General features: G+C 48.4%; 1 protein-coding gene across 17 annotated transcripts in view; it reads left to right on the top strand.

The window, feature by feature from the left end:
• The window catches only part of FARS2 (phenylalanyl-tRNA synthetase 2, mitochondrial), a 496,231-nt gene that overhangs the window by 301,747 nt on the left and 169,347 nt on the right, over positions 1-25,137 (top strand). Inside the window, exon 7 of one of the 17 annotated variants that reach the window (XM_051855891.2) lies at positions 7,091-10,503. The exons of the other annotated variants lie outside the window; for them this stretch is intronic. Coding sequence (XP_051711851.2) covers positions 7,091-7,234 — 144 coding nt within the window. The 3' untranslated portion in view covers positions 7,235-10,503. Of the gene's footprint in view, positions 1-7,090; positions 10,504-25,137 lie in introns of those variants that run through there. 17 annotated transcript variants of the gene reach the window in all.

Here is a 25,137-nt window from a genome sequence, read left to right as displayed (position 1 = left end):
GATCCAGAGGAGCACAGAGGAGCTGGCCTTTAGCTTCTACAGTGGACTGCGGTGTGTGAAAGCCCTCATGAGTGGGGAAGCCAGCACTGTGGCCCTGTTCACAGCTGCCTCTGCTGGCCTGGCAACCTGGGTCTTTTTTCCACCCCGGACAGCAGTGCCGGCCAGCTAGCTGGGTGTCCGTGAGGACTGTGCGTGGGGAAGGTCCCTGGCTGTGTTGGCATTGATGGTCCGTGTGGACAGCACAGTGTGTCAGCCTCTTCCTGCTTCTGTCCGCGTGTCTCTGTGCTTCAGCCTGTGTTTTGCCCACCCTCACTTTTGAGACGTGTGGATCTGACGCAAATTAGATTGCCCACAGTCACATGACACCCACCAAAGAAGCTTTTCTCCCCCTGCTGCTTCGTGAGACCCTAGTTAATGTGGATGAGGTTGACAGGTTTATCCCGAGTGCGAGAGCAGGCCCAGTGACTTGGCGAAGCGTTCCGAGCATCTGCTCTCGTGCCGGGTGCCGTGTGCCGTGCTTGCCCTCAGAGAGCTCATTCGCTAGTCAGGAGTGGGGGCGGGGATGGGTGTCAGTGCTTTGATAAAGGTGGGCGGGAGTCAGGGGTGTGTGCTGAGTGGGAGGAGGCTGGTGATGGACAGCAAAGGAGAAGTCCCAGAGGCAGGAGACAGCCACAGGCTGGTTCAGTTTAGGGTATTTAGGGGGGCAAGCCGAGATAGGGTGGGGAACATGGACAAGGGCAGCACAGGACACACAGCTTAGGCTTTGAATTTCTCTGGAAATTGAGTTGGTTTTCCATTGTAGACAGATCTCAGTGCTGCTAATGTGGAGAGAAGGCTGGGACGGGGAGTCCGTTCCAGGCCTGGCACAGGAGAAAGTACATGAGACCAGATCGGGCAGTGGTAGAGAGGCTGGGAGGTAGGGTTTGGGCTCCAGAGGTTCTAAGAGACAGCACTGAAAGGTGCTGGAGATAGTGCGATTAGAGATACACTCACCAAATATTTATCACCTAAACCGCAATGCCGCTGCCTTCCAGAGTTAAAGGGCCGAGGTCAGAAACCATGCTGCATCTACACGTACGTACTGGCAGTGACTGGGTGTTTAGTCATCGTGGATAAAGGTGAGCAAGGAGAAGAATGATCCCTAGGTTTCTGGCTTGGATAGGAAACAGTAAAATAAATGAATTTGGGGAAGATGATGGTTCCAGTGTTGGTCAAGTGAGTTCATAAGTGTAAAAATGTCTACTTTGTTCTGTTTGATCGGCATAGTCAAGTGCACAGGTGTGCAGGATGGTCACAGGTGTGATTGAGCTCAGGTGGCAGTGCAGGCCGGGGCAGAAATGAGAAGCTGGAACAGGGTGAGCCAGGGCTCATTGCTTTGAGACCCTGGTCCAGGGCAGGTTAGGTCAGGAAGATGGTGGATCAGTTGTTCTCGGGGAGGTATGTCGGTGTGCAGGAACTAGCATGGGTACCAGGAACTTGCTGTAAGAGGACCAAGCACAGGGGCCAGCAAGTAGGAAGGGGGCCAGGCTCCCTCCCGGCAGGAGGACAGCGTCTGCAGAAGTCCGAGCGGGAGGGGATGGCAAGGCCAGATGTACTGAGCCTCTGCTCTGGCTCCTGGGAGATACTTCAAGTTCTTGAAGCTGGTTAAGGACAGCCGTGCAAATGCTAATCGTCACTGAAATCCAACCTCACATTTTTTAAAAAATTTACAGTTGTTTTAACCTCTTTTAGAGACCTCTTCTTCCAAATATTTCTGCATGTTAAACAGAATATATTTCATCCTTAGCCAAAGATTGAAAACTAAAATAGGAAAAATTAGAATAAGGCATTCTTGTAAATATTCACATTTGAATATTTAGGTCTTCCTGGTGTGATTATTTTGGTGGAACTGTGGGGAAATGGGAAGAGAGTGCCATTCATAGTTGATTTGAATGATTTGTTTAGAGATTTGATAATCCTGAATATCAGGTATACCCTTTGCATTCTGATTTAATGAATAAAAGCCATAGCATTTCTTATTATTTCACTCTTTGGGGCTTCACTGCGTATCTTTAGTAGTTGCATTATCCTAACTGTGGCGTCTTCTAAACGTAATTCAGTTGCCTTCTTCCCACGTGATATGAATCTTTAGTTCTCATGGATTTTTTTTTTCTTGTCACTCAGTTTCACATTTAGCACCCTGTTAGCAGTACACCTGCTTCATGGAAATTGTGTTGTGTCATTTGACCACATTAGAGAAAAGGAGAGAGAATAGAAAGTAGGCTCTGTGGGGCTGGTGTTTGTGGCATAGGGGTAAAGCAGCTACCTGGGATGCTGGCATCCCATATGGGCACTGGTTTGAGTCCTGGCTTCTCCACTTCTGATCCAGCTCCCTGCTAATGCACCTGGGAAAGCAGCAGAAGATGGCCCAGGTCCATGGGCTCTTGCACCCACATAGGATACCCAGAAAAAGTGCCGACTTCAGCCTGGCATATCCCTGGCCACTCTGGCCATTTGGGAAGTGAAACAGCAGATGGAAGCTCACTCCCCACCCCCCACCATAACTCTGCCTTTCAAATAAATGATAGGTCTTTTTAAAAAATGCATTCTGTTAATAGATTGATTCAGCCCCACAAAAATAACACCTTTTGCGTGGAGTTTTGATGAGATTACTGATGGGAGAACCTGACCGTTTAATAGGTTCTAGAGCAGATTTCTGGGCAGGCTCCCAGAAGCAGGGACAACATCTGTTCTATGTACACACCTGTGCAAGTGTTTCCAGCTCCAAACCACAGGGGCCGAGTCTGATGGGTTGTGTTAGTTCATTTTGTATTGTTATGACACAATTCCCGAGACTGGTTTGTTTCTTTGATTTAAAGATGGTTTATTTATTTAGCTCACAGCTTTGGAGGCAAAAGCCGACGATTGGGTGGCCCCATTGATTGGCCTCGGGCGAAGCTCACCTTGACTGTCACGACATAGTGAAAAAGCAGCAAAGGCCATGACTAGGTGCAGAAGGGGCCCAGCCTGTGAGGCGGCCTTGCCTTACGGAAGCTCACTCTCAGCACACCAGCGCACTCGGGAGCCCATGACAGCGCACGAGGCCCCACCTCTGGGAAAGGATCCGGGGCCTCAGCACTGCACACGGAGGCCAGGCCTCCAGAGCAGGGGGCTCACTGCTTGCACACCATAGCAGAGACGCGTTCTCCTCGCCATCCGTGTCTGCTCTGAGGTTCCGAACCACTCCCAGGACTGTGCCCCTCTGAAATGGGTTTCAGGTTCCTCCCCGTCCTGGGATCTGCTTATCCTAGAGTAGAAGAAATAAACAGGGACACTGGCTGTACCGTTCTCAGACTTTTCATGAAGATGCGGTAGCTTTACACTCAAGTGGTTATTCATTTATTACACTTACTTTCGCATACCGCATCTATTAAAGGCAAATATGCAGCCATTAGTATGTAAATTGAACTTGGGCGCTGAACAAATGAGGTAGAGCCTCAAACATTATTTATTGACTAATTAGTTTTATTGTAATCAGAGGAGAGCCTGTAGAAGTGTGTAGGACTATGCACAGTGGGCCTGCACCAGGGTAAGCGGATGTCAGTTTCATTTTGATCTGACTTAATTTATGCCTCTTTTGTGACTTAGGAGTGCAATACCTCCATTTCAAAATGATTCAGATGCTTACTTAGCTATTACATGATAATAGATAATGTGATGAAAAACATTGTTGAATCATACAAAAAGAGAGTCTCACAGAAGAGCAGAGAGAATTCTGCCCTCCGTGGCCGCAGCAGGGGCGTGACAATGACACCCAGTGAGACCCTGGTTAGGGGTGCCCAGCTGGGCGTTTTCAGAGGTCGCTCTGCCTCACCATCCCCGTGGTTGGTATACCACCCCACCGCCCACTGTGCTTGCCCCATCTGTTGCCTTCTGGTCATCTCCCGCCGCGTGACTTCACGGCTCTCCCACCTGGCTGGGTTTCCCACCCCACCGGCCTAAGAACAGTGCCCAGATGCCACCATTGGCTGGCTTTCTGTAAGCCACGACACAAGCGTTCCGCCTGGCTGCACAGATGGACTTGGGCGCCTCCCCCGCGCCGTGTAGCCATCGCTCTTTAGCCGCAGACCCCTTCCCCTTCCCCTGTCACAGTCCCCCTCCTCTGTTCCCCTTTCCCGCATTCCCACCAAGCCCAGTCTGCCTGCACTGTCCAGGCCTCACTTCTCTCTCCATCACGGTCAGACTGAGCCCGTGGTCAGCTGCTTCCTCTGTTCTCTCTCACCCTTCTAACTTCTGCTAACCTGTGTAGTCAGGCCCCTACCCTAGGTCATCCCCCAAATGCGTCTTTTTCTTGTTTGGAGATACTGTTTCCACGTGAAACGTGGCTTAAAAAGTGTAGTAAGAGAACTGATTAACCCTTCTAAAAAGGTGGCTTCCCCTTGAGGTGTCCGGGTTTGTGTCACAGCCTCCCTGTACCACCTCCCAGCCTTGCCTCCCCACCCCCGTCCTTGACAAATGACTTCTTTTAAAAAATCAGGAACATCTGACATGATGCCTGTCCTCTTCCCTCGTCCTCTTCAGTGTGCTCTGTCCATCTCAGATCTGCCCTTAGGATCCAGATCAAATGGTTCAGGTGAGCCCTTCTGAAACTTCCTTCTGTTCTAGCTGAGCAAAGACGTAAATGTGTTGAGGACAGGAGAGCCAGGTTGCTCAGTGAGAAAAGGATTACAGGTATGGGAATGGGGAGGCGAGAATAAGCTGTGCTAGATTAGAATCAGAAGTGTTCATACAGGCTCGTGGGTTTTGCAGATTAGGGTACCGTGTGTGGCCCTCTCTGGCCTTGCCTTCTTTGGGGGCCCAGAACAGGGATGCTGCAGTAGCAGTGGGCAACGCTGGTGCCCAGATCTTGGTTTCTAAATGGCGTTTTCCAGTGAGAGGAAGTAGGCTGCTGGTCAGAAAGACCAAATCCATGGCCAAGGCAGAGAACTGGAAGGGGAGCCTGGGAGGTCTTGTTGAACTTGATGTGACTTACACTCTTCTGTTTCTCTCCCTGCAGTCCTTTCTGAGGGATGTCATTGCATCCCCTTTTCCCTTCAAACTGTTCACTAAATAAAACTGTAGGTGAGCAAGACAGCAGTGTCTCTGAGAAGCATGAATCCAAGAGTTTGACAGAACAACGGCTGGAGGTAGCCTGGTGGCCGTTGTCTCTTGCCTCTCGTGTCTTCTTGCACCAGGAACCTTAGTTGACGGGGCCTGAAATTTGAGAATATGCCCGTTCCACCTGGGTAAGAATGGAAGGTGGTTGAATCCTCTGGTGTCTGTCCCAGAAGGCTCTGCCTCAGCACCTGTTTGGTGCTGGAGACCAAGAGCAGGCTCTCAGCCAGGGCCTCAGTTCTTTGCTCCTTCGATCACCCACAGCAGCCCAGGCACTGGTCTTTTCTCACCACCTTGGGGAGGGAACTCTGTGAGGCTGTGTTCAACCCAGCTCCCTTCACATTGAGGAATCTGTTTCAGCCCACGTGCTAATGGCCATAAAGACCCTCTCAGGATGGGAAGGAGGCGGGGGTGTACTTCAGTACCCTTTCAACCCAATGAAGCAACTACCGCAGTTACTTACAAGACAAGCACAAAGTTAAGTAAGCAACAACAAATGGTAAGACATGAGCCCTGGAGCAGACAGCCTGAATTCAGGCCTCACTAGGTGGATGGTTTCTCATCCGCCAGATGGAAGTAACATTAATTCCTGCCTGTAGGATAGGATAGAGTGCTGTGAGGATAATAATGAGGTTAAATCCAATTGAAACACTTACCATAGTGCGTGACATAGAAAATGTTAAGTCTTAACTATTGTAGCCATGAATGTCCATGCCAATGGATTAGATGTTTTGCATATACAAGGGTACTTCTAAAAGTTCTAGGAAGAATAGGAATTAGAAGAGAACTTTAGGAGATGGGTGTTTGGCCTGTTGGCTTAGTCATCAGTTAAGATGCGCATGGCCCCTGTTGGATGGAGTGCCTGGGCCAGTTCACTTCTCCTGTTCTTGACTCAGCTTCCTGCTAATGCAGACCCTGAGAGAGAGAGTGGTGATGGCTCAGACAACTGGGTTCCTGCCAACACATGGGAGACCTGAGTTGAATTTCTGGCTCTGAGCTTTGGCCTCCAGTCATTAGGGAAGTCAGCGGATGGGAGCTTGCTCAAGCTTGTGTGCTTGCTCTCTCTCTCTCTCTCTCTCTCTTCCTGTCAAAAGAAATACATTAGTTCATTTTTTAAAAAAGATAAGTTTATTCAGATACACAAAAGTTTTGAAATGTGTCCATAGTTTTTTTTCATGATCCACACTTTCCATAAAGTTTTTTTTTTAAGATTTATTTTATTTATTTGGAAGACAGAGTTAGAAACAGGCAGAGAGAGAGGTCCTCCATCTGCTGGTTCACTCCCCAGATGGCCACAATGGCTGGAGCTGCACGATCCAAAGTCAGGAGCCAGGAGCTTCTTCTGGGTCTCCCATGTGAGTGGCAGGGACCCTAGGACTTGGGCCGTCTTCTGCTGCCTTCCCACGTGTGTTAGCAGGGGAAGTGGAGCAGCCAGGACAAGGAGTGGTGCCCCATGGGATGCTGGCGCTGAGGCGGGAGCTTGACCTTCCCCGCCACAACGCCGGCCCCAGCAGAGAATTCTGATGGCTCTTTTTCACAAGAATGATTTTGTCCACAATGTGAAATTTTAACGCCTATTCTCTGGGTTTAAAAGAAGGACCAAGCTCTTTTTGCCCAAACCAATCATTGTTTTTGTCTATTAGAACATGCTCTATATAATCTGTGGAAGGAGGGGTGCACCTGCCAGTGTGTAACTCACACTTTCTATCCTGTTGAGTCCCTATAATTTCTCTGTTATTACTTCTTTCCTGTAAACAGGTGAGTAATAGCCACGGCAACATTGTCACTCTTTGATGATGCAAAAAAGACTGACACATCTCTGCAAATCCACGTAAAAAAAATAAATTTGAAAAAAAAGTCTCCCTCTGTTTCAGAATCAAGTACTCACCTTGTTCCTGCTTTGTGAGTTGCTCAGGTTGCTTTTCTCCCCTTAGTTCATCTGCTTTTTCTTTGTCAGAATACAGGCCCCTTAGAAGCAGAGCGGAGTCGGCAGCAGCTTGGATCTCTGGGTTGTGTTGTCCCTGTGTTTCACATGAGGAACCGCGGCCCCAGAGTGTATTTACTGCCCTGCAATCTGGTTGACCAGACGGACAATCACTAAGAAACAAATGTCCCTGTCCTAAGAGCTTCACCCCCTAAAGTGCAGATACCCAGGTGGCAGGGAGCAGCGTCCGGCCTTGGTTTTCCTATCTGTGAAGTGGGCATAGCGTCTCCCCTCCTTACATCACCAGAGTCCCTGGTCCTTTGCTTGCGAAGGCACTGCGTGTACAAGGAAAGCTCTGGACGGTGCTGTCGCAGTGGGAATCCTGCAGCTGCTCAGATTGCTCCCCGTGACGTAACGGCTGGGAGAGCCGGGCTCAGGGAGAGGCCTGTGTCCAGTCGCCCTCTTCGCCTCCACGTGGGATGCACGTCTCTCTCTCTGTCACTAGGTGGAAATACCTGTTCTTGTCCATGTGTGCGAGTGGCCCAAAACTGTTTTTGTTTTGATATGGACAAACAGAGCCACTGAGAAACCCGTCCACTTGGGGGTTGTCTCCCTTTGTGCATAAAACTAAGCCGAAGCTTTGGAGTACACAGCGTCCGGCAGCGTGCCGAAAGGAGCCTGGTGCTCGTTGGGGAAGCCTGCAGCCTTGAAGGTGTGCAGAGTGACAGAGGGCATGGAGTCACCTGTAGCATTAGCCACTCACTGTCTGCTCACTGGGAGTCTGTTGTGCGCCCAGCACGGAGGACGGCTCCTGCCTTGCAGAGCACCCAGGACAGCAGAAGAAGAAAACCATGGCACGAGAAGCCATTTCAGGGGTGGGTGCTGTGGCGTAGCAGGTACAGCCGCCGTCTGTGATGCCGGCATCCCATATGGGCACCAGTTTGTCTCCCAGCTGCTCCACTTGCCTTCCAGCTCCCTGCTACTGTACCTGGGAAAGCAGCCAAAGGAGGCCCAAGTGTTTGGGCCCCTGCACCCATGTGAGATACCTGGATGGAGTACCAGGCTCCTGGCTTCAGCCTGACCCAGCCTAGGGTGTTGTAGCCTTCTGGGGAGTGTCTCTCCCTCTCTCTCTGTAACTCTTCCTTTCAAGTAAATAAACAAGTAAAATCTTAGAAAAGAATTAGTAGAAATAGAAGTAGTTTCAGAGAATTTAGTGCTCTCCTGACTTAGAAATACAAAAAGAAGATAAAAACAAAAGATGAAACACGCAAGGAGAAATGGTGGTAGATAGAGTGGGAAGAAAGTGGATTTCAGAAAACTTTTATATGGGTTACATTTTACTTTTTCTTTAAAAAAAAAAATGTGTCTAACCTGCTAGTGCTGCCGCCCAACAGGCAGCCAGTTGTTGCTAACCATGATCCCACTGGGTACCCAAGGTGTGCATTGTGCTCATCTGCTCTGAGCTCCAGAGCCGCCTCCAGCTGCCAGCTGCCTTGTTGAAGGTGCTGGTGATGCGAGAGGGGAGAGAGCGGAGAGGGCATCGTGCGCGCCCTGCCTGTGCGCGTTAGGGCCATGCAGTGGTTTGGGCCCCAGCAGCTGGGCCCTTGTTTCCTGGTGTGCTGTTAAAAATGACCGCAGTCCGTCTCCACTCGGCTCTACTTCAGTAGGTCAGCCTCAGAACAGGATGCTATTATTACTGCCCCGAACAGTGACTAAGCTCTGTTCGGCCGTCGGTACCTGCCGTGACGAGGCTAAATACTGCTCACGTATTTTCTATAATCTTTACAATAATACTGTTTTTAAAAAGTACTAAGACTATCCCCATTTTGCAGGTGAGGATACTGATTTAGAAAATTAGAGATTTGTCCTGCATCACACAACCATCAAATCGCTCGAAGTCACTTGGCAATTTCATTTGGTTCAGTTTGACCGTTTTGTGACACAGCCTCTGCCGCGGGATAACTGTCTGTTACTGAAGCAAGCTCGCCACAGCTAGATCAGCTTCAAATCAGATTTTGCCAGTTGAAAAAAAACTACCTTTTTCAGGGGTCAGCATTGTGGTGCAGTGGGTAAAACCAGCGCCTTTGTCATCAACATCCCATTGGGGTGCCGGTTTGTGTCCCCACTGCTCTACTTCCTATCCACCTCCTTGCTAATGGTCTGGGAAAAGCAGCAAAAGATGGCGCAAGTGCTTGGGTCCCTGACATCCACGTGACAGACCCATGTGTGGTTCCTGGCTCCAGGTTTCAGCCTGGCCCACCCCTGGCCACTGGGGCCATTTGGGTATTGAACCAGCAGATTGAATATCTTTCTCCCCTTCTCTCTCTCTCTCTCTCTCTGTAACTTTCAAGTAAAATAAAGAAATCTTTAAAAAAAAATTACCTTCTCCAAAGTTAAAAATTTATACTCTTCCCACAAAGTCAGTGGCCCTTTGTGTTCCTTAGGAGTGAGATGTGGAGGAAGAAGTTTATGCTGCCGTTGCAGATACAACAATATTCAACCATGCAGATTCCAGGATGTTATTCGTTGGTTTATTTCTGGCAACTTGAGTGTTTTCAGAGCAGAGAAAGCTGTGAAGCTCACGTGGCACCATTTGAGGCATATTAAATGAGTGCTTGGCCAAGGCCTAAACTAATGGGCTTTAAAAAATAATTGCGTTGCAGTGTCTGGTGATTTTCAGCCCTCATCCATTCATCATTGGAGCAGTGACACTCTTTTAAAGAAACATTTTGCCAGTGGATGGATATGCTTACAAAAGAAGTAGTTATAAAAAGCAAAATGGCTCTGTATGCCCAATATGTCATCCTTTTCCCTCAGAGATTAGAATCTGTAAAATGAGTGAAATTACAGTACAGGAAGAACTATTCTGCCTCAGTCACATTTGCACACGGGGCTCAGAGCCCGGAAAATTCAGCTCAGGCCACCGGGCTCCAGCAGCACCTGCTGTGGGCGCACCCACACGAGGGCCACTCTGCAGGACTTGGGGAAGAACAATGTGTCTACACTTCAGTGCCTCAGTCCCTCCCTTCCAAAACAGAGACAGCTCTATCTGCAAGGGATTTCCTAAGTCAAATTGTTCAGGAACTGAAGCCAGCTCACTCACTCGCTATTTACAGTCAGTGTTTGTTTACCAGAGCTTCTCACTAGTCCCAGTGATCAATTTCTGTTCACAATTGATCATAATGATAGGACTAAGAACCAAAGGGATCACATAAACAAGACTAGTGACTGCAAATACTAGCTGATAGAATAAAAAAGGGAGAGAACGATCCAACATGGGAAGTGAGATACACAGCAGACCCATAGAATGGCAGATGTCCTAAACAGCACTCTGGCCTCAGAATCAGCCCTTAAGGCATGCGGATCCGGCTGAAAAGCCCATGAGAGTATTTCAGGCATGGAAAGCCAAGACACTCTGGAAAAAAAAAAAAAAAAACTAAATGAAAGATCTCCACGAGTGAGATCCTGGTGGAAAGAACAGGTCATCAAAGAAGGAGGTACCTTTCTTTGAAGGGACGAGAGAACTTCCACTTTGACTACGACCTTGTCTAAATATGATCAGAGTTGGTGAACTCAAAAGGCTTCCATAGCCTTGGCAACTCATGACAAGAGCCTAGGGTGATTACTGATGCCATAAACAAGAGTGTCAATTTGTTAAGTCAACAACAGGAGTCACTGTACACTTACTCCTCATTTAAGATCTCTGTCCTTAGTGTGCTGTACATTGAGATTTAATGCTATAACTAGTACTCAAACAGTATTTTTCACTTTATGTTTCTGTGTGGGAGCAAACTGTTGAAATCTGTACTTAATGTATGCTAAACTGATCTTCTGTATATACAGAGAATCGAAAATGAATCTTGATGTGAATGGAAGGGGAGAGGGAGTAGGAAAGGGGAGGGTTGCGGGTGGGAAGGACGTTATGGGGGGAAAGCCATTGTAATCCATAAGCTGTACTTTGGAAATTTATATTCATTAAATAAAAGTTAAAAATAAAAAAAATAAAAAAGATTTCTTTATTTAAAAGGCAGAGTTAGAGCAAGAGAGCTTCCCTCTGCTGCTTCACTCCTCAAATGGGTGCAACAGCTGAAGCTGGGCCAGTCTGAAGCCAGGAGCCAGGAGCTTCTTCCAGGTCTCCCACGTGGGTGCAGGGGCCCAAGCACTTGGGCCATCCTCCACTGCTTTCCCAGGCACATTTGCAGGAAGCTGGATCAGAAGCGGAGTGGCCAAGACTTGAACTGGCATGCATATGGGATGCAGGCGTTGCAGACAGAGGCTTAACCCGTTATGCCACAACGCCAGCCCCTTCCCAGAGCTTTATATCCAGCTTGCAAGCACCGTTGTAAACACATTCCATCAAAAACCTGTTACGTGGATACTGTTAACATCCCGATTATAGCTGGAGAGACCGAGACCCAAAACAGTTACCTAACCAAGACCATGTGGCCATGACAGTGCACTGGGAGTCAGGTCTGACCTCGCTGACTGGTTCGCATCCTTCACACATGTTTTGTCCCAGGCACGGCACGTGGCCATCTGCACAGCAGAGTCTGTGTTGGAAGGGTTCTCTTGTGTCCCCACGCGTGGACATTTGGCACTTGTTCCCTGAGAAAATGATGGGTCCTGCTGAAGGGCTGTAGCTGCCTTTTTCATGTGGTAGAGTTCACGGGCAGCTCCGTTCTGCTCACACAGGCTCGCTCACACCTCCAGTGTGCACATGAGGGCCTCCTGCCAAGGGAGGAAGTGAAAACCCAGAGGCAGCCTCTCCCCTCGGGCTGCTGAGACCCCTGTGTTAGGGGAATCGAGCCTCCCGCTTCCTCTCACTGTCACAGACGTGCATCCGTGCAAGCTGGGAGTCCGATGGAGCAGAATTCGCCAGGCTCCCTGAAGGAGTTGGCTGATCTTTGCAGTGTAGTCATCTCCCTGCTCCCCACCATCTAAGTGAGCAAGCAGACGTCTCTGTCTGTCTGTTCAACCAAGCTTGGCCGTCCCTGTCTACAGGGATCATTCCTCTGTTGGGAATTTCATGTGTTTTAAAATCTCCCCTCCTGCTCCTTCCCCGCCCCATCTTTCCACCTCCTCCCCTTGTGTGTGTGTTGGGCTGTGGGTGTGTTTTAAATGTATCCCCTAGAGAAAGACCACAGGCGAGTCTGCCGTGGCATGTTTCCTTGATGACTATTTTATCAGCATTTCTTTTAACCTTCCATAGATATATATCTGCCCCTAACTAACATTTAATGAAGAGGTCTTTGAAATAAATCCCCGAAAACAAAAGCTACTTTATTCATCATGTGCGTGCAGAGCAGCCAGGAAGGCTCATCTGTGAGATGCATAATTAGAAACCAGAGGGCTGTGTCTGTGCCTGTGCCTCCGAGTGGGGAGATATCGATGGTGTTAATAAAATCCTGATTTTCAGTTCCTCCATCTCTGATCAGAATAAGAATGAGGTTACCCAGAAACTAAATGACACGAGGCAGCAGCGGGAAGAAAAATGCATTATTTTTATTATTGTAATATCCTCCTTCCCATATTCTTTTTCATGCCAAAACCCGGTGCTGGAGATCTTTAGGAATCACTGATATGAAAAGAAAGCAGAACCGTCTGAGGAAAATAAAGACTGACTTTCCTTTAGACTGAAAAGAAAAACCTTCCATATTTCACCTATATTTTATTTCTAAAATCCTAAAATTTATTTCTAAAATTAAAAATACTTAATTGAAATAGAAAAGTCTGTGTGTTCAGTGCATACAGTGTGACAGTCTGATATGCATATTTTGCTGCTGTAGTGATTATCCCAGTGAATCCAATTAGCACATCCGCCATGACCCAAAGTTACCGCTTCGTCTGCGTGTATGGATATGCAGTGAGGACACCTGAAATCTCCTCTCCAGTTTCCGGTAAAGAATAATTGAAGCTGCTGTTCTCCTAGACCTGCAGAACTTGAGCATTTTGTAACTGGAAGTCTGGATTGTCTGAGTGGCATCTGCCCACCTCCCCTCCCTGTCCCCTGACAGCCACCTTGCTGCTTTCGGCTTCTTCGATTCCACTTCTGAGGGAGACTGCACAGCATCTGTCCCTCTGCGTGTGGCCTGTTTCACACAGCACAGCATCCGCCAGGTTTGCCCGTGACGTCACAAGCGGCGGGATGTCCTTGTCGAGGCTGAGCAGTTGTGACATGTCCCTCGCCCATCGTCCACTGAGGACGTTTGTAGTGCTTCCATTCGGAGCTGCCGTGAATAGTGCTCTAGGGACCCTGGAACCAGAGACCTCTTCTGGATGCTGACTGCGTTTCCTCCGGAGAGATCTCAGAGTGTGGCAGCCGTAGCTAACGAGAGTCCTGTTTTTAGTTTTTCGAGGAACTTCCTTCCCAGTTTCCACTGTGGCTGTAGCAATTCGCACTCCCACCAACAGTAGTGGGGGTTTCCCTTGTCTCCACATCCTTGTCAGCGCGTGTCACCTCTTGTCCTGTTGGAAACAGCCGTCCTCGTGGGGGTGAGGTGACATTTCATTGTGATTCTGATTCGTCTCTTGCCTAATGGGCAGTGTTGCTGAGCACATTATCAAGTACCTGTTGGTGGTTTCTGTCCCTTCTTGGCTCATTGCCTTTGCTTACTTTTTCCATCAAGCTATTTGAGTTTTTGTTTAAGATTTGTTGGTTGGTTGGTTGGTTGGTTGGTTGGTTGGTTGATTTGAAAGGCAGAGTGACAGACAGAAGCAGAGGGAGATCCAGGAAAAAAAAATCTTCCATCTGCTGGTTCACTCCTCAAATAGCTGCAGCAGTCAGGGCTGGGCCAGGCCAAAGCCAGGAGCCTGAAGCTACACCTTGGTTTTCCACCTGGGTACAGGGGCTCAAGCACTTAAGCCATCGCCTGCTGCTTTCCCAGGCACACTAGCAGGGAGCTGGATCGGAAGCAGGGCAGCCAGGACTCAAACTGCAGCCCACACGGGATGCTGGCATCGGAGACGGTGCTTCACCTGTGCCACGTGCTCCTGCCCCTCCCCTTTTTTTAAGCTGTTGAGTCTCATGAGTTCCTCATGTATTTTGCATGTTGGACCCACACCAGATATGTAATTTGCAAATCTTTTCTCTCATTCTGTAGGTTGCCATTTTGTTTGGTTGATATTCCCTTTGCTGTGCAGCTTTTTAATTGGATGTGGTCATCCTTGCTCGTTTTTGTTACCTGTTTTTTGCTGTTTTTGATGCCACATCAGCAAAAGTCATTGCCAAGGCCATGTCAAGGAGCGTTTTCCCCATCTTTTCTTATGGGGTTTGCAGTTTTGGATCTTGCGTATCAGTCTTTAATCCTCTCTGAATAGGTGTTTGTACGTGCTATTGGACAAGCATCCAAGTTCAAGTTCTTTCCTTTCATATGAAAGTTCAGTTGTCTGGACACCATGTGTTGAAGAGACTGCCCTTTCCCCCTACATTCCTGGCACCCTTGTCAAAGATTACTTGACGCTATGTGCATGCACGGGTTTATCTCTAGACGCTCCATTCTGTTCAGTTCATCTTCATGTCTTTATTTATGCAGTAGCATACTGTTTTGATTATTGCTTTATAAGAGTTTGAAATGATGTGATATGATGGCCCCTGGTTGGTTGGTTGGTTTTTGCTGAAGACTGCTTTGGCTATTTGTAGTCTTTCAAGTAATTTACATAAGAGTTTTAGGATTTCTTTTTCTATTTTTGTAAAAAAAAATTATTAGGAAACTTGATAGGGATTGCATTGAATCTGTAGGTCACTTTAGGTTGTATGAACATTTTAACAGTGTTAACTGTTTCCATGGGTGAACACTGGATAGCTCTCCATTCTCCATTTACTGTGTCATCTCCAGCCTCTTTCATCAGTGTTTATGGTTTTCAGCATACAGTTGTTGACTCCTTGGTTACATTTATTCCTCAATATTTTGATCCTTTTGATACTGTTGTATCATTATAAATTATCTTCTTGATTTCCCTTCAGATGGTTCATTGTTAGCATGTAGTAGTGCAGTTGGGTTTTGTATGGTAATTTTGTTTGCTGCAACTTTACTATATTCATTTATTGGTTCTAACAGGTTTGTGTGCATGTGTATGTTCCTGGGATTTTCTGTATATAAGATCATATTTACAGACAGTTTAACTTCTTACTTTCTAATACAGAAGCCTTTAGTTCTTTTTTTTTGCCTAATTGCTTTGGCCAGGACTCCAGGTGCTACATTGAATGGATGTGATGAGGATGGGCTTGATATATATATCTTTTATTTTTGCACAATACCTAATTTTTTGAATATTCCTATTGAATGTTAACTTTATCAAGTGTGTTTTCTGCATTTTCCTGTGAATTTTTTTTTTATCCTTCATTCTCTTCATGTGATACATCACATTGATCAATTTGCGGTATGTTGTGCCATCTTTGTTTCTCTGGGAGAAATCCCGTTTCATCAGCATAAGTACCTTTTAATACACTGTTACATTTGTTTTGCTATTATTCTGCTTAGTATTTTTGCGTCCTTGGTCATTGGGGTTGTTGGCTTTTTTTCTTTTTTTTTTTTTTTTTGTAGCTCCTTATCTGGTTTAAAGACTACTGGCACTTAAGATTTGCTCCATTGAGCATTAAAGTAGTAAATCCTAATATGGCTAACCCATATTATTTAGAAGCCTAGTTTGTGAAATATCATAGTTGTGGAATCGGATTAATCAAAATGTGTGGTTATTGGAAGCTGTATGAGCTAACCATATGACTAATCTTCAAATGACTAATGAATAGGAGGACAAAATGCTTTTAGAATTAAAAACTGCGTAATTACTGTTTAGTCGGTACACTACTATCTGGTAACATTTCAGGATGTGTTTCAGTGGAAAGTAGGAGTTAATGTACTGTCACTTATAGTAACCCTTTAATCTTTGTCAATTCATTTTTTAAAAAAGATTTATTTTTTGAAAGAGTTACAGAAAAAGAGGGAGAAAAAAGGAGGGAGAGAGGAGAGCCAGGTAGAGAGAGAGACAGACAGACAGACAAAGAGTATCCACTGATTCACAACAGCCAGGGCTGGGCCATACTGCAGCCAGGAGCCAGGAGCTTCTTCCAGTTCTTCTACGTGGTTGCAGAGGTCCAAACACCGAGCCACCCTCTGCTGCTTTCCTGGGTGCATTAGCAGGGAGCTGGATCAGAAGCATAGCAGCTAGGCCTCAAACCAGCTCCCACAGGGGATGCATGTGGTGGCTTTACCCACTGTTCCACAACGCTGGCCCCTGTCAATTCATTTAAACCTTTCTGAGCAACATTTTCTCCATCTATAAAATGAGGATATAACAATTTCTACCTCACAAAAGTCATATTGAGAATGATGTAAAACAGTGAAGTTCAAAATATCATAACTTATAAATTTTTTATCATTTTGCTGTTGTAGAAGTAGTAAAGTTATAGTAGGATTTCAGATTTGATAGAATCATATAACAGGTTTTATATTAATTGAGGGTATTTCTTGTTAATGAGGAAAAAGTAGATTCACAAGCTAATCAATTTCTATGATATACTGCTTTCAAAAGCACAAGGTTTGTAAAATGTTTGGTCTGTTTTAGAAAATTTGTTTCACCCAACCCATAATTAAAAATATCATTCTTTGTACCCCAGAAACTGTCATTTCCACCATGTCACAGTCCATGCTATGTTTCTGGCAAAGATTTCTTGACTCATTTGGGAGACAGGGCGTCCCTTACTTGGAAGTGGGTAAGCCTTACAGAGCTCCCTTATAAAGCCCATTAGTTACGTTAGGTGTGCTGAGAAGGTTGACCGTAAGTTCGCATTTCCCAGGCTTATGTGACTATGGAAAAGCGTTGCACAGAGAACGTGTGTTACCCTTCTTGAGGTCTAATGTCCTGTACTTCCTCAAGTTCATGAGCTCTGGCAATGGACTAGCCCTCTGCAGATCTCCACAGTGTGACCTTGTGCCTATACGTAAGCCTCGGCACTCATCTGCTAAAAGGAGACAGTGAAGTTTATTGTATCTCATGGCATTGTTAAAGGAGATAGTATGTCTTTAATCCTTTTTTAAAATGAGATATTGTATGTAAATTATGAGGTAACAGAACCAAAGGCAGGTAGAATTCTGATTTGTGAGGTGATGGGGGAAAGGCAGGCTACAAGCACTTGTCAGCCAGGGGTCGTTGCTGGCTTCTTACTCCCCAGTGACGACGACGTAGCTGGGCCTCTTCATGGTTTTCCCTTCACTGTGAAACGAAGGTGCCGTGAGGCTCAGAGCAGCCTCCTCTCCTCCTGTTCTCGGTATCCGGGTTTAGGGTCTCCAATTCGAATGTCTACACATGCCAGGGAGTGGGTGTAAAGAAGGGGTGGGGTGGTGCTGTGGTGCAGTGGGTTAAAGCCCCAGCCTGCAGTGCCAGCATCCCATGAGGATGCCAGTTCAAGTCCCAGCTGCTCCACTTCCAATCCAGCTCCCTCCTGATGTGCCTGGGAAGGCGGTGGAAGATGGCTCAAGTGCTTGGGCCCCTGCACCCATGCGGGAGACCCGGAGGAAGCTCCTGGCTCCTGGCTTCAGATTGGCTCAGTTCTGGCCGTTGTGGCCATTTGGGGAGTGAACTAGTGTATGGAAGACCTCTCTCTCTCTCTCTCTCTCTTTCTCTCTCTCTCTCTCTCTCTCTCTCTCTCTCTCTCAAATAAATAAGTTAAAAATGTTGTTGCTAAGGGGCCTGTTATAAAGGACCAAGGGAACAACGTAGGGAATTGCTGTGGCCTCATGGGATACCACATCTTCTACTTTCTGAAGGATAAGGTCTCCATCCAGGTGATGTTCAATTCCATGATTTCCAGGTAGATTATTCAGATTAAAATGCAAAGCAACATGCGTTTGGCCCACAAGCTGTCAGCTTTGCAGCCTCTGCCTTCAAAAGCAAAATCCAAGGCACCTCTGCTAACACATTCGTCCGGGCTCCCCCCTTCCCCCTCCGCTGCCATGTTGCCTACCCTTTAGCTTTGCTCTGACTTCTGCACTTGCCCCTTGGGGAAAAGAAATAAACCCATTTCTTCTGTTTACTAGCAGCTGCACTGATTCTGCTTACTGGTGTCTCTTCTCATCTTTCCTTCAAGCCTCCCTCCTGCCCAATAATCTCCATTTATTCCATCGCCCATCCGGTCTCGGAGTCTGTAGCTTCTATTACATGTAGTTCCTTATGGGGATGCAACTACCCAATGTTGTGATCCCAGGGCAACCTTGTGAGGCTGCGCAGGTCATTAAGTCAGGTCTCTGAGGTCCCTCTGTCCCCTGTGGCCACACCCCTCTTCTGTTCTTTCCCCATGTTCACCCCGTTGGCTCAGGGGATCACTTGCTGGGACAGTTAATCCCGTAATGAGCGGCCTTTCGTGATAGTACCTCTTGACACTTGCAGGCTGGCCGTTCCGGCCCTCTGTGTCCTGTGTCTGTCGTGACTGGTGTGTTTCTTAACCTCCTGGGGAGCTGTATCTTATTTACTTTCTCCTTGCTGGGCCTGTTACAGAGCCTGATACAGACGGTTCCCGATTTAGTTTGTTTGCTTTGTACTTACTCGACTTCAAGTGCTTTTACTTCAAAAGCAGTGCGCATCCGGTGGAAATCATACTTTGGCCTTGGAATCTGAGTTCTTTCCCAGGCACTGTCCAGCTGACCCTCTCTGGCGAGGCTGGGCAGGCAGCAGCAGCAATCCAAGCTCCGGATCAGCCCCACCGTCAAGAGGGGAAGCCCCAGCCCCCTACAGTGCACTGTGTTGCTAGCACTTCTTAGATGATGCATTTTGTACTTCAGTCTCTCATCATGCCTGCAAAATGGCCATCTGTGTGTGTGTGTGTGTGTGTGTGTGTGTGTGCGTGAGTTAACCAACACCTGATTACACAATACACTTTGGCTTATGCTGCCGTAAGGATTCTGAGTGTGTCTGAGGTAGGCCAGGCTAAGCTGTGATGGTCAGGGTGTTCAGTGGATTTTTCATGTTCAGCCCACGACATCTTCGAACCGTGACGAGCCGGTCGGGACAAAGGCCCGTCATGAGTCGAGGCGCGCACGTCTGTAGTGAAAGGGGTGGCACAGAGCCCTGGAGCTGGGCCCCGCTCTCCTGGCTCCAACCCGGCTCTGCCGCTTCCCAGCTGTAATCCCAGGCGAATGCCCCAGCCCCTCTGTGCTCCTGTGTCCTTGTCTGGGGCAAGAGGTTGGTGTGAGGATGAGTGGCAACCTCTGGGCAGCATCTGGCACGTGGTCAGGGCTCCGTCAGTCTTCACTCTTGTTAGTGGTGGGATCAGTGTTCATGGGGGAGGAGCAGAGCACTGAGCGCAGAGCCTTGTCTTCAGCATCTTCCCTGCAACAAACAGAAGAGGGGTCTTTTATTTTGAAAACAGCGGAACCCCCGCAGCTTCTGCTAGGAGGTGTCCTGTCTCTCAGAGGCTGCTCGGTTTGCAGGCTGAACGCAGCCACTCTGCAGTGCGCTGGGCTGCAGCCGTGGTACGCTTCCTCTATCTGGGGTGCTGGCGGGCCCTGGCAAAGACTGGAGGCTGAGCTGGGCCACCGTAATCAGCCAAAGGTTGGATGTAAAATGGATGCTGGATATATACCCTTTTGGTAAATCACTTTATTTTTCTGCATTTTATGGATAACTATGTATCAAATAACTTGAGCATAGATGCGGAACACATTTGAAAAATTGAATATTCCATGCATATAAATGAGCTGGGATCGCTTAGTGGTTAGAAGCAGAAGCTTTGATGCCACACAGACAGGGTTCACCTCCCAGTTCCGCCCTGGGGAGCCGCATGGCTCCGTGCAAGCCACTTCACTTCTGAAAGTCACAGTTGCTCCATTTGTAAACCTGACAAACAATAGGACTTACCTCCTCTGGGTGTTTTGAAAGATTCTCTGTCAAAATGAATAGCAGGGCCCAGCCCACTGCTGGCACACCCTGGGTGCACAGTCGACGTTTGGTGATGTACGTAAAGGTGACTGTGCTGCCGAACTGGCGTCGGGGGATCCAGTGTGACAGTGGAGGAGGATCATTGCCGGGTCAGAGGCCTCTGAGGGAGTGAGGAACGGAGTGGATCCGGCCTGGGCTGCAGTTCCCAGGGCTCTGTGTGCATCTGTGCAGCTGTCACAGACGGCCGACGCCGGGTGCCGCCCTGAGATGGATTTACCTGGTTAGGGGCCCAGGCATTCGGACAGGGCGGTGGACAACCCCTTGGCTGTCACAGACAGACGGCACGGGTGTCATCCGGCATGGAGGTGTGCCATTCGTTGAGGACAGGCTGGGAATGCGAGAATGACTTCATCTCCCTGAGAACGATGCCCAGCATAACATCTGCTCAAGGAGATGGGGCCGATGCACGATGCAGTCTTCTCTCACCTCTGAGCCCACCTCTGCGCTCCTTGTCCCGTTAGATTTAAATGAGTCAGCGGAAGCGTGCTTTTGTCAATTGTCCTGATTTGGTCAGCCCTTTGTTTGATCTATCTTTCTTTCTTTCTAAGGAAATAAAAAAGATTTGGCTTCAGTTTTCCATACAACCCATTTTGTCGTATATTATTAGCATTTACAGATGATTTTTTTCACTATATTTCAAGCTCCTGTGGAAGAGTATCTGTTATCTTTTCTGTCTGAAGTTTCCTAAGAGCGAACTCATTGTTTGGCACCTTGAAAGCACAGAGATTCCCGGGGAATTGGATTGACCAGGAGAAGTTACCACCCAGTCAGCAAGAGCAGCTCCAAAGGTGCACGTGGATGTCACTGAGCTGTGTGTGTCGATCACAGATTTAAGACTCACAGATCTAAGAGGGCAAGTACGGCTGCGTCCCCTTCCGCTGTCACCGTAGACCCAGACTTGTGTTCACCGAAACTGTATCAATGGATGAGGGAGCGCCTTGGCGTTCATACCATTAAACTTTGGACAAGAAAAACCCACCCTTTTATTTTTTTGACAAAATTATGAATTAACTTCTTGGAACTTCGGGAAAACAGAACCACCTATGAATGAAATGTAGATACCTAAAAGCATCTTTGTTCATAGTTTTCAATAAATATTTGCTGAATGAAGAAAAACAGACCAAGTAGGGTGGGGTGATTGACGCCAAAATGTTTGCAGACGATACACTTTATAAGTGTTCATTTTTTAAATCCCTACTCAAGCTTTTAAAACATGACATTTTTTGCATTGGCGGGGTCAAATCTTTAAGAGATTCAACTTCTGCTATGACCTGCAATATTTTAAATGGGTTTAAAACAGTGGTGGGGCCTAACAGTGGGAAATGCATCATGCTGCCAGCCCTTAAATAGGCTGGGCCTCCAACCAGGCTCTGCTTATTGGATTTCTCTAGTGATTTTTGCTTTGGATCCCAGAGAGCATTTGTCCATCACCTGAAAGCATGCCGTATTTCAGCCACCCACAGCCGGGAGCTGGTAAGAGTGAGGAAGGAGAGCAGACACTGTCCCAGACGTGGGCACATCCTGTGGCGGCTTCCCTCTGCCCCTCAGCAGGGAAATGTTTCGTGGTCAGCACTCCTTGCTGGCCAAAGCAGGCCACCCCCGTGGGAAAGGCCCAGGAAGCAGGGCAAGGCCAGTTTCTAGGTTTCTCGAAGGAAGCTGCTGGTGGGTAGAGGACCGTCTGCCGCGCTGGCCTGCGCGGCGCTTGCTAAGACCTGCTCACAGCCCAGCCCCGCGAGGCCAGCCACAGCTCTCCCCCACCTGCTGCCGCAGCACTCAGGTCCTGCCCTGGCCCTTTTCCTCCTCCCATCTCTGCTTCCTGCCTCATCCCCGTGTCACGACCCAAGAAAGAATGAGCCAGCCAAAGTCTTCCTGAGCACCAACGTGGTTCTGGTTCATTAGCAGCACACAGAACAAGCAAGGAGGGGCAGACAGTGCAGAGAATCCTGCCCGACAGTGGGCGAGTGACAAGTTTATCAACTCATGCGAAGTTCAGAGTTTTAGAGCACTTACGCCAGTGCTCTTGGTGGGCTTAGCTCACGGCATCTCTGCGCAGAAACCTGGAGACTCCTGCCCTCTCCCTCCCTCCCCAGAACCCTGCCCATCATGGCTGTGTCATTGTCCCCAGCAACGTAGCTGTCTTCCTAACCCAGGGACCAGGCGGCAACAGGTAACAAAACAAATGCAGCAGAGGGAAGCTAGAGACAATATTGCAGAAAGAAAGGGAAAGAAAAAGAAATGCAGAACCATGAAAAACCCTGCAAAGAGGAAGTTACCTCCTGTCTGGTTTGTCAAGTTCAGGTTCCTCACACTTTGCACAGACGCAAAGGCTGTCTCCGCGCTGCCTGTCAAGTGAGGAGAACAGTGGAAAATGAAAAGCACTTTGAACCCGCGGGTTATTTGGGGAGGGAGTTATTGAAAGCATTGTCTGTAGGGAAATGTTGGATTTCACTGTCGCAGGCTCTTGGCCCGGCAGGGCAGGGCGTGGTCGCGGGACCTGCAGCAGCAGCTGAATGCCTGGCTGAGGACCCAGGAAAGGGAGTCGTGGCCGCTGCAGCTCCTCCATCAGCCTGGAAGCCTCCGTCCCTCCCAGTGCACTTGCCAGCGTCTCCTCTGACAACTCCGGGTTTTCCTAGGGAAAGGAGCGGAAAGAGACTCTGACGTCTCAGAGGTCTCAGACGCCCCCCCCCCCTTTTCTTTTATTTTTTTGGGGGCAGGGATGCTAAGCTTTGTAGTGCTTGTTGAGTATTCTGTGTCGGGTATTGCAGGAGAAGGAGGTAGAGTTGGTGCCTTTGATGGTTCTCTAAGTGAGCAGAGGATTGGTGCCTTAAGCAACTTTGTGACTCCCTGAGCAACTCACGCCCTTTTTTCTTCCTTCTGTGTTTAGATAGATGTTGTGAATTGGTTTTCCCGGATCTTATTTCTGCAGCTGATTGGAATCTGGTTGCAGTCTTAGGAATAGAGACCACAGCGTCGTCTTTGTCAGCCTCTTTCTGCCCTCCTTCCTATATGTATCAATAATATGGGTGCTTGTTTGTTTTCAACACAGAATTTAATCTAAAGAAAGGTTAGCTTTTTAGGGAGGGAAAAAAAAAGTCAAAAGGGAACTGGCGCCGTGGCATAGTAGGTTAAGCCTCCGCCCACAGCTCTGGCATCCCATATGACCACCAGTGCTAGTCCTGGCTGCTTCACTTCTGATTCAGCTCTCTGCTAATGCACCTAGAAAAGAGGCAGAAACTGGCCCAAGTGCTTGGGCCTCTGCACCCATGTGGGAGACCTAGGAGATCCTGGCTTCAGATTGGCCCAGTTCTCGCCACTGATGCCGTTTAGCAAGACCTCTTTCTGTCTGTCCCTCTGTCTATAACTCTGCCTCTCAGATAAAAATAATTTAGAAAGAAAAGAAAAAGTCAAAAGGATGACATAAATGTGTCTTGGAGGTAACACCTGCAGAATGGACCACCTGGCTGCCACCCCCAACCAGGATTGAGAGAGTACAAGGAGGAGGTTGGAATTCAAGTTAACAGTTTTGTTGGGGCATCCCTCAGACAAGGCGCAGACCCGTGAGATGAAGAGCAGGTGCCTCGCCATTCAGAGAGGGGGCCTGGGGGTGCCAGCACTGCACTGGCATCGCTGGGACGGGTACCCTGAGGCTGGTTCTGTGGATGCTTGAGAAACTGCAACTTGGCTTCAGCTGCTGCAGCTGATCAAGCTGGCATTGCGCATGCGCAGCAGCAGTGTCACTGGGGTCCTCAACAGGGACAGGAAGCCCCCTGTGAGAAATTAGTCCTTTCCCCGTCCTGAGCTTACAGCCTCCCCCTGGGGCCAGTGGGGGAGCGTGACCAGGAGCCACTGGCAAAGCAGAAATGCGGTTTGCAGAGCCCAGCCCAGCTCACGCAGCAGAGGGCAGGAAGGTGGTGTGGAGCCCAGAGGCTGTAGCTTAGTAATCGCTCCGTTGCCTAAAGGCAGGTTCTGAAGGCCATCCCTCCCTTGCTGCACTGAACTCTGTGTTTCTTCCTCTCCAGCATCACGCTTGGGCCCTTGAGCTCCCTCGAACAAAAGTCCAGAGGCCCTCAGCATTTCCAAGCTTCCATTTCATAGTCAGTTCATCATTTCATCCAAAAGATGCCTTTCATACGTACACCCGAGGGGGGATGATGTCACAGCTGTGCCTCCAGTCACTGACCCTTCCCGGTAGATTTTCTCCCTGTCAGTGTTTCTCTGTCAGCCCCTCTCCCTGTTGTCCATTCCCATCGCCCCCAGAACCTGCTTCCTGGCGCCACAGCCAGATCGAGCTTGGTGACACCAGGAGTCGTGGAAGAGAACCGCAAGGCTTTCCAATACTCCACAAGCGCTGGCTATTTCCATGGTGTGCCGCGCACCAGACGTGATAAAAAGAGGGAGAAAACATGGCCCCTGCCACTGACATGCACGGAATCAGCCTACACTACCTGGTCTCACAGTGCTCTGTGGATTACAGACCATCATGATAAGTGGCACAGCCCAAGGAGGTGGGAGAAGCAGCTAGAAATGAGGTCAGTCCTGGTTTGACCCTGTATTAGAAATTAGAAACACGTGTGTATTTCCTGTGTGCTCTGCAGTGTGCTCACCCTGTAACCCTCTCAGCAAGCCCGTGAGGGACCACTGGGACGGTCCCCCTTTTGCAGCTCAGGGAGTGAGCAGTTGAGGAGCTGTCCAAGGAAATGATGTCACAGGAGCACAGCTGTCTCGGGGCAGCCCAGTGACTCCCTCGTAGGCTGAGTTGGAAGTTGGAAATGAGGTGAGGTACCTGGCGTATGGTCCACACCAAGTGTGGTTAATCTGATGAATTGCATTTTAAAAGCTTAGAAAACAGATAGAGGTAATTAATAGATTATACTTTTTTTTGTTTTGTTTTGGACAGGCTGAGTGGACAGTGAGAGAGAGACAGAGAGAAAGGTCTTCCTTTTTTTGCCGTTGGTTCACCCTCCAATGGCTGGCGCGCTGCGGCTGGTGCACCACGCTGATCCAAAGCCAGGAGCCAGGTGCTTCCTCCTGGTCTCCCATGTGGGTGCAGGACCCAAGGTCTTGGGCCATCTTCCATTGCCTTCCCAGGCCACAGCAGAGAGCTGGCCTGGAAGAGGAGCAACTGGGACAGAATCCGGCGCCCCAAC

The sequence above is a fragment of the Oryctolagus cuniculus genome, chromosome 5, assembly GCF_964237555.1.
Source record: "Oryctolagus cuniculus chromosome 5, mOryCun1.1, whole genome shotgun sequence".
Lineage (NCBI taxonomy): Eukaryota > Metazoa > Chordata > Mammalia > Lagomorpha > Leporidae > Oryctolagus > Oryctolagus cuniculus.
The sequence above is the reverse complement of the archived record's forward strand: the minus strand, read 5'-3'. Positions and strand labels throughout refer to the sequence as shown.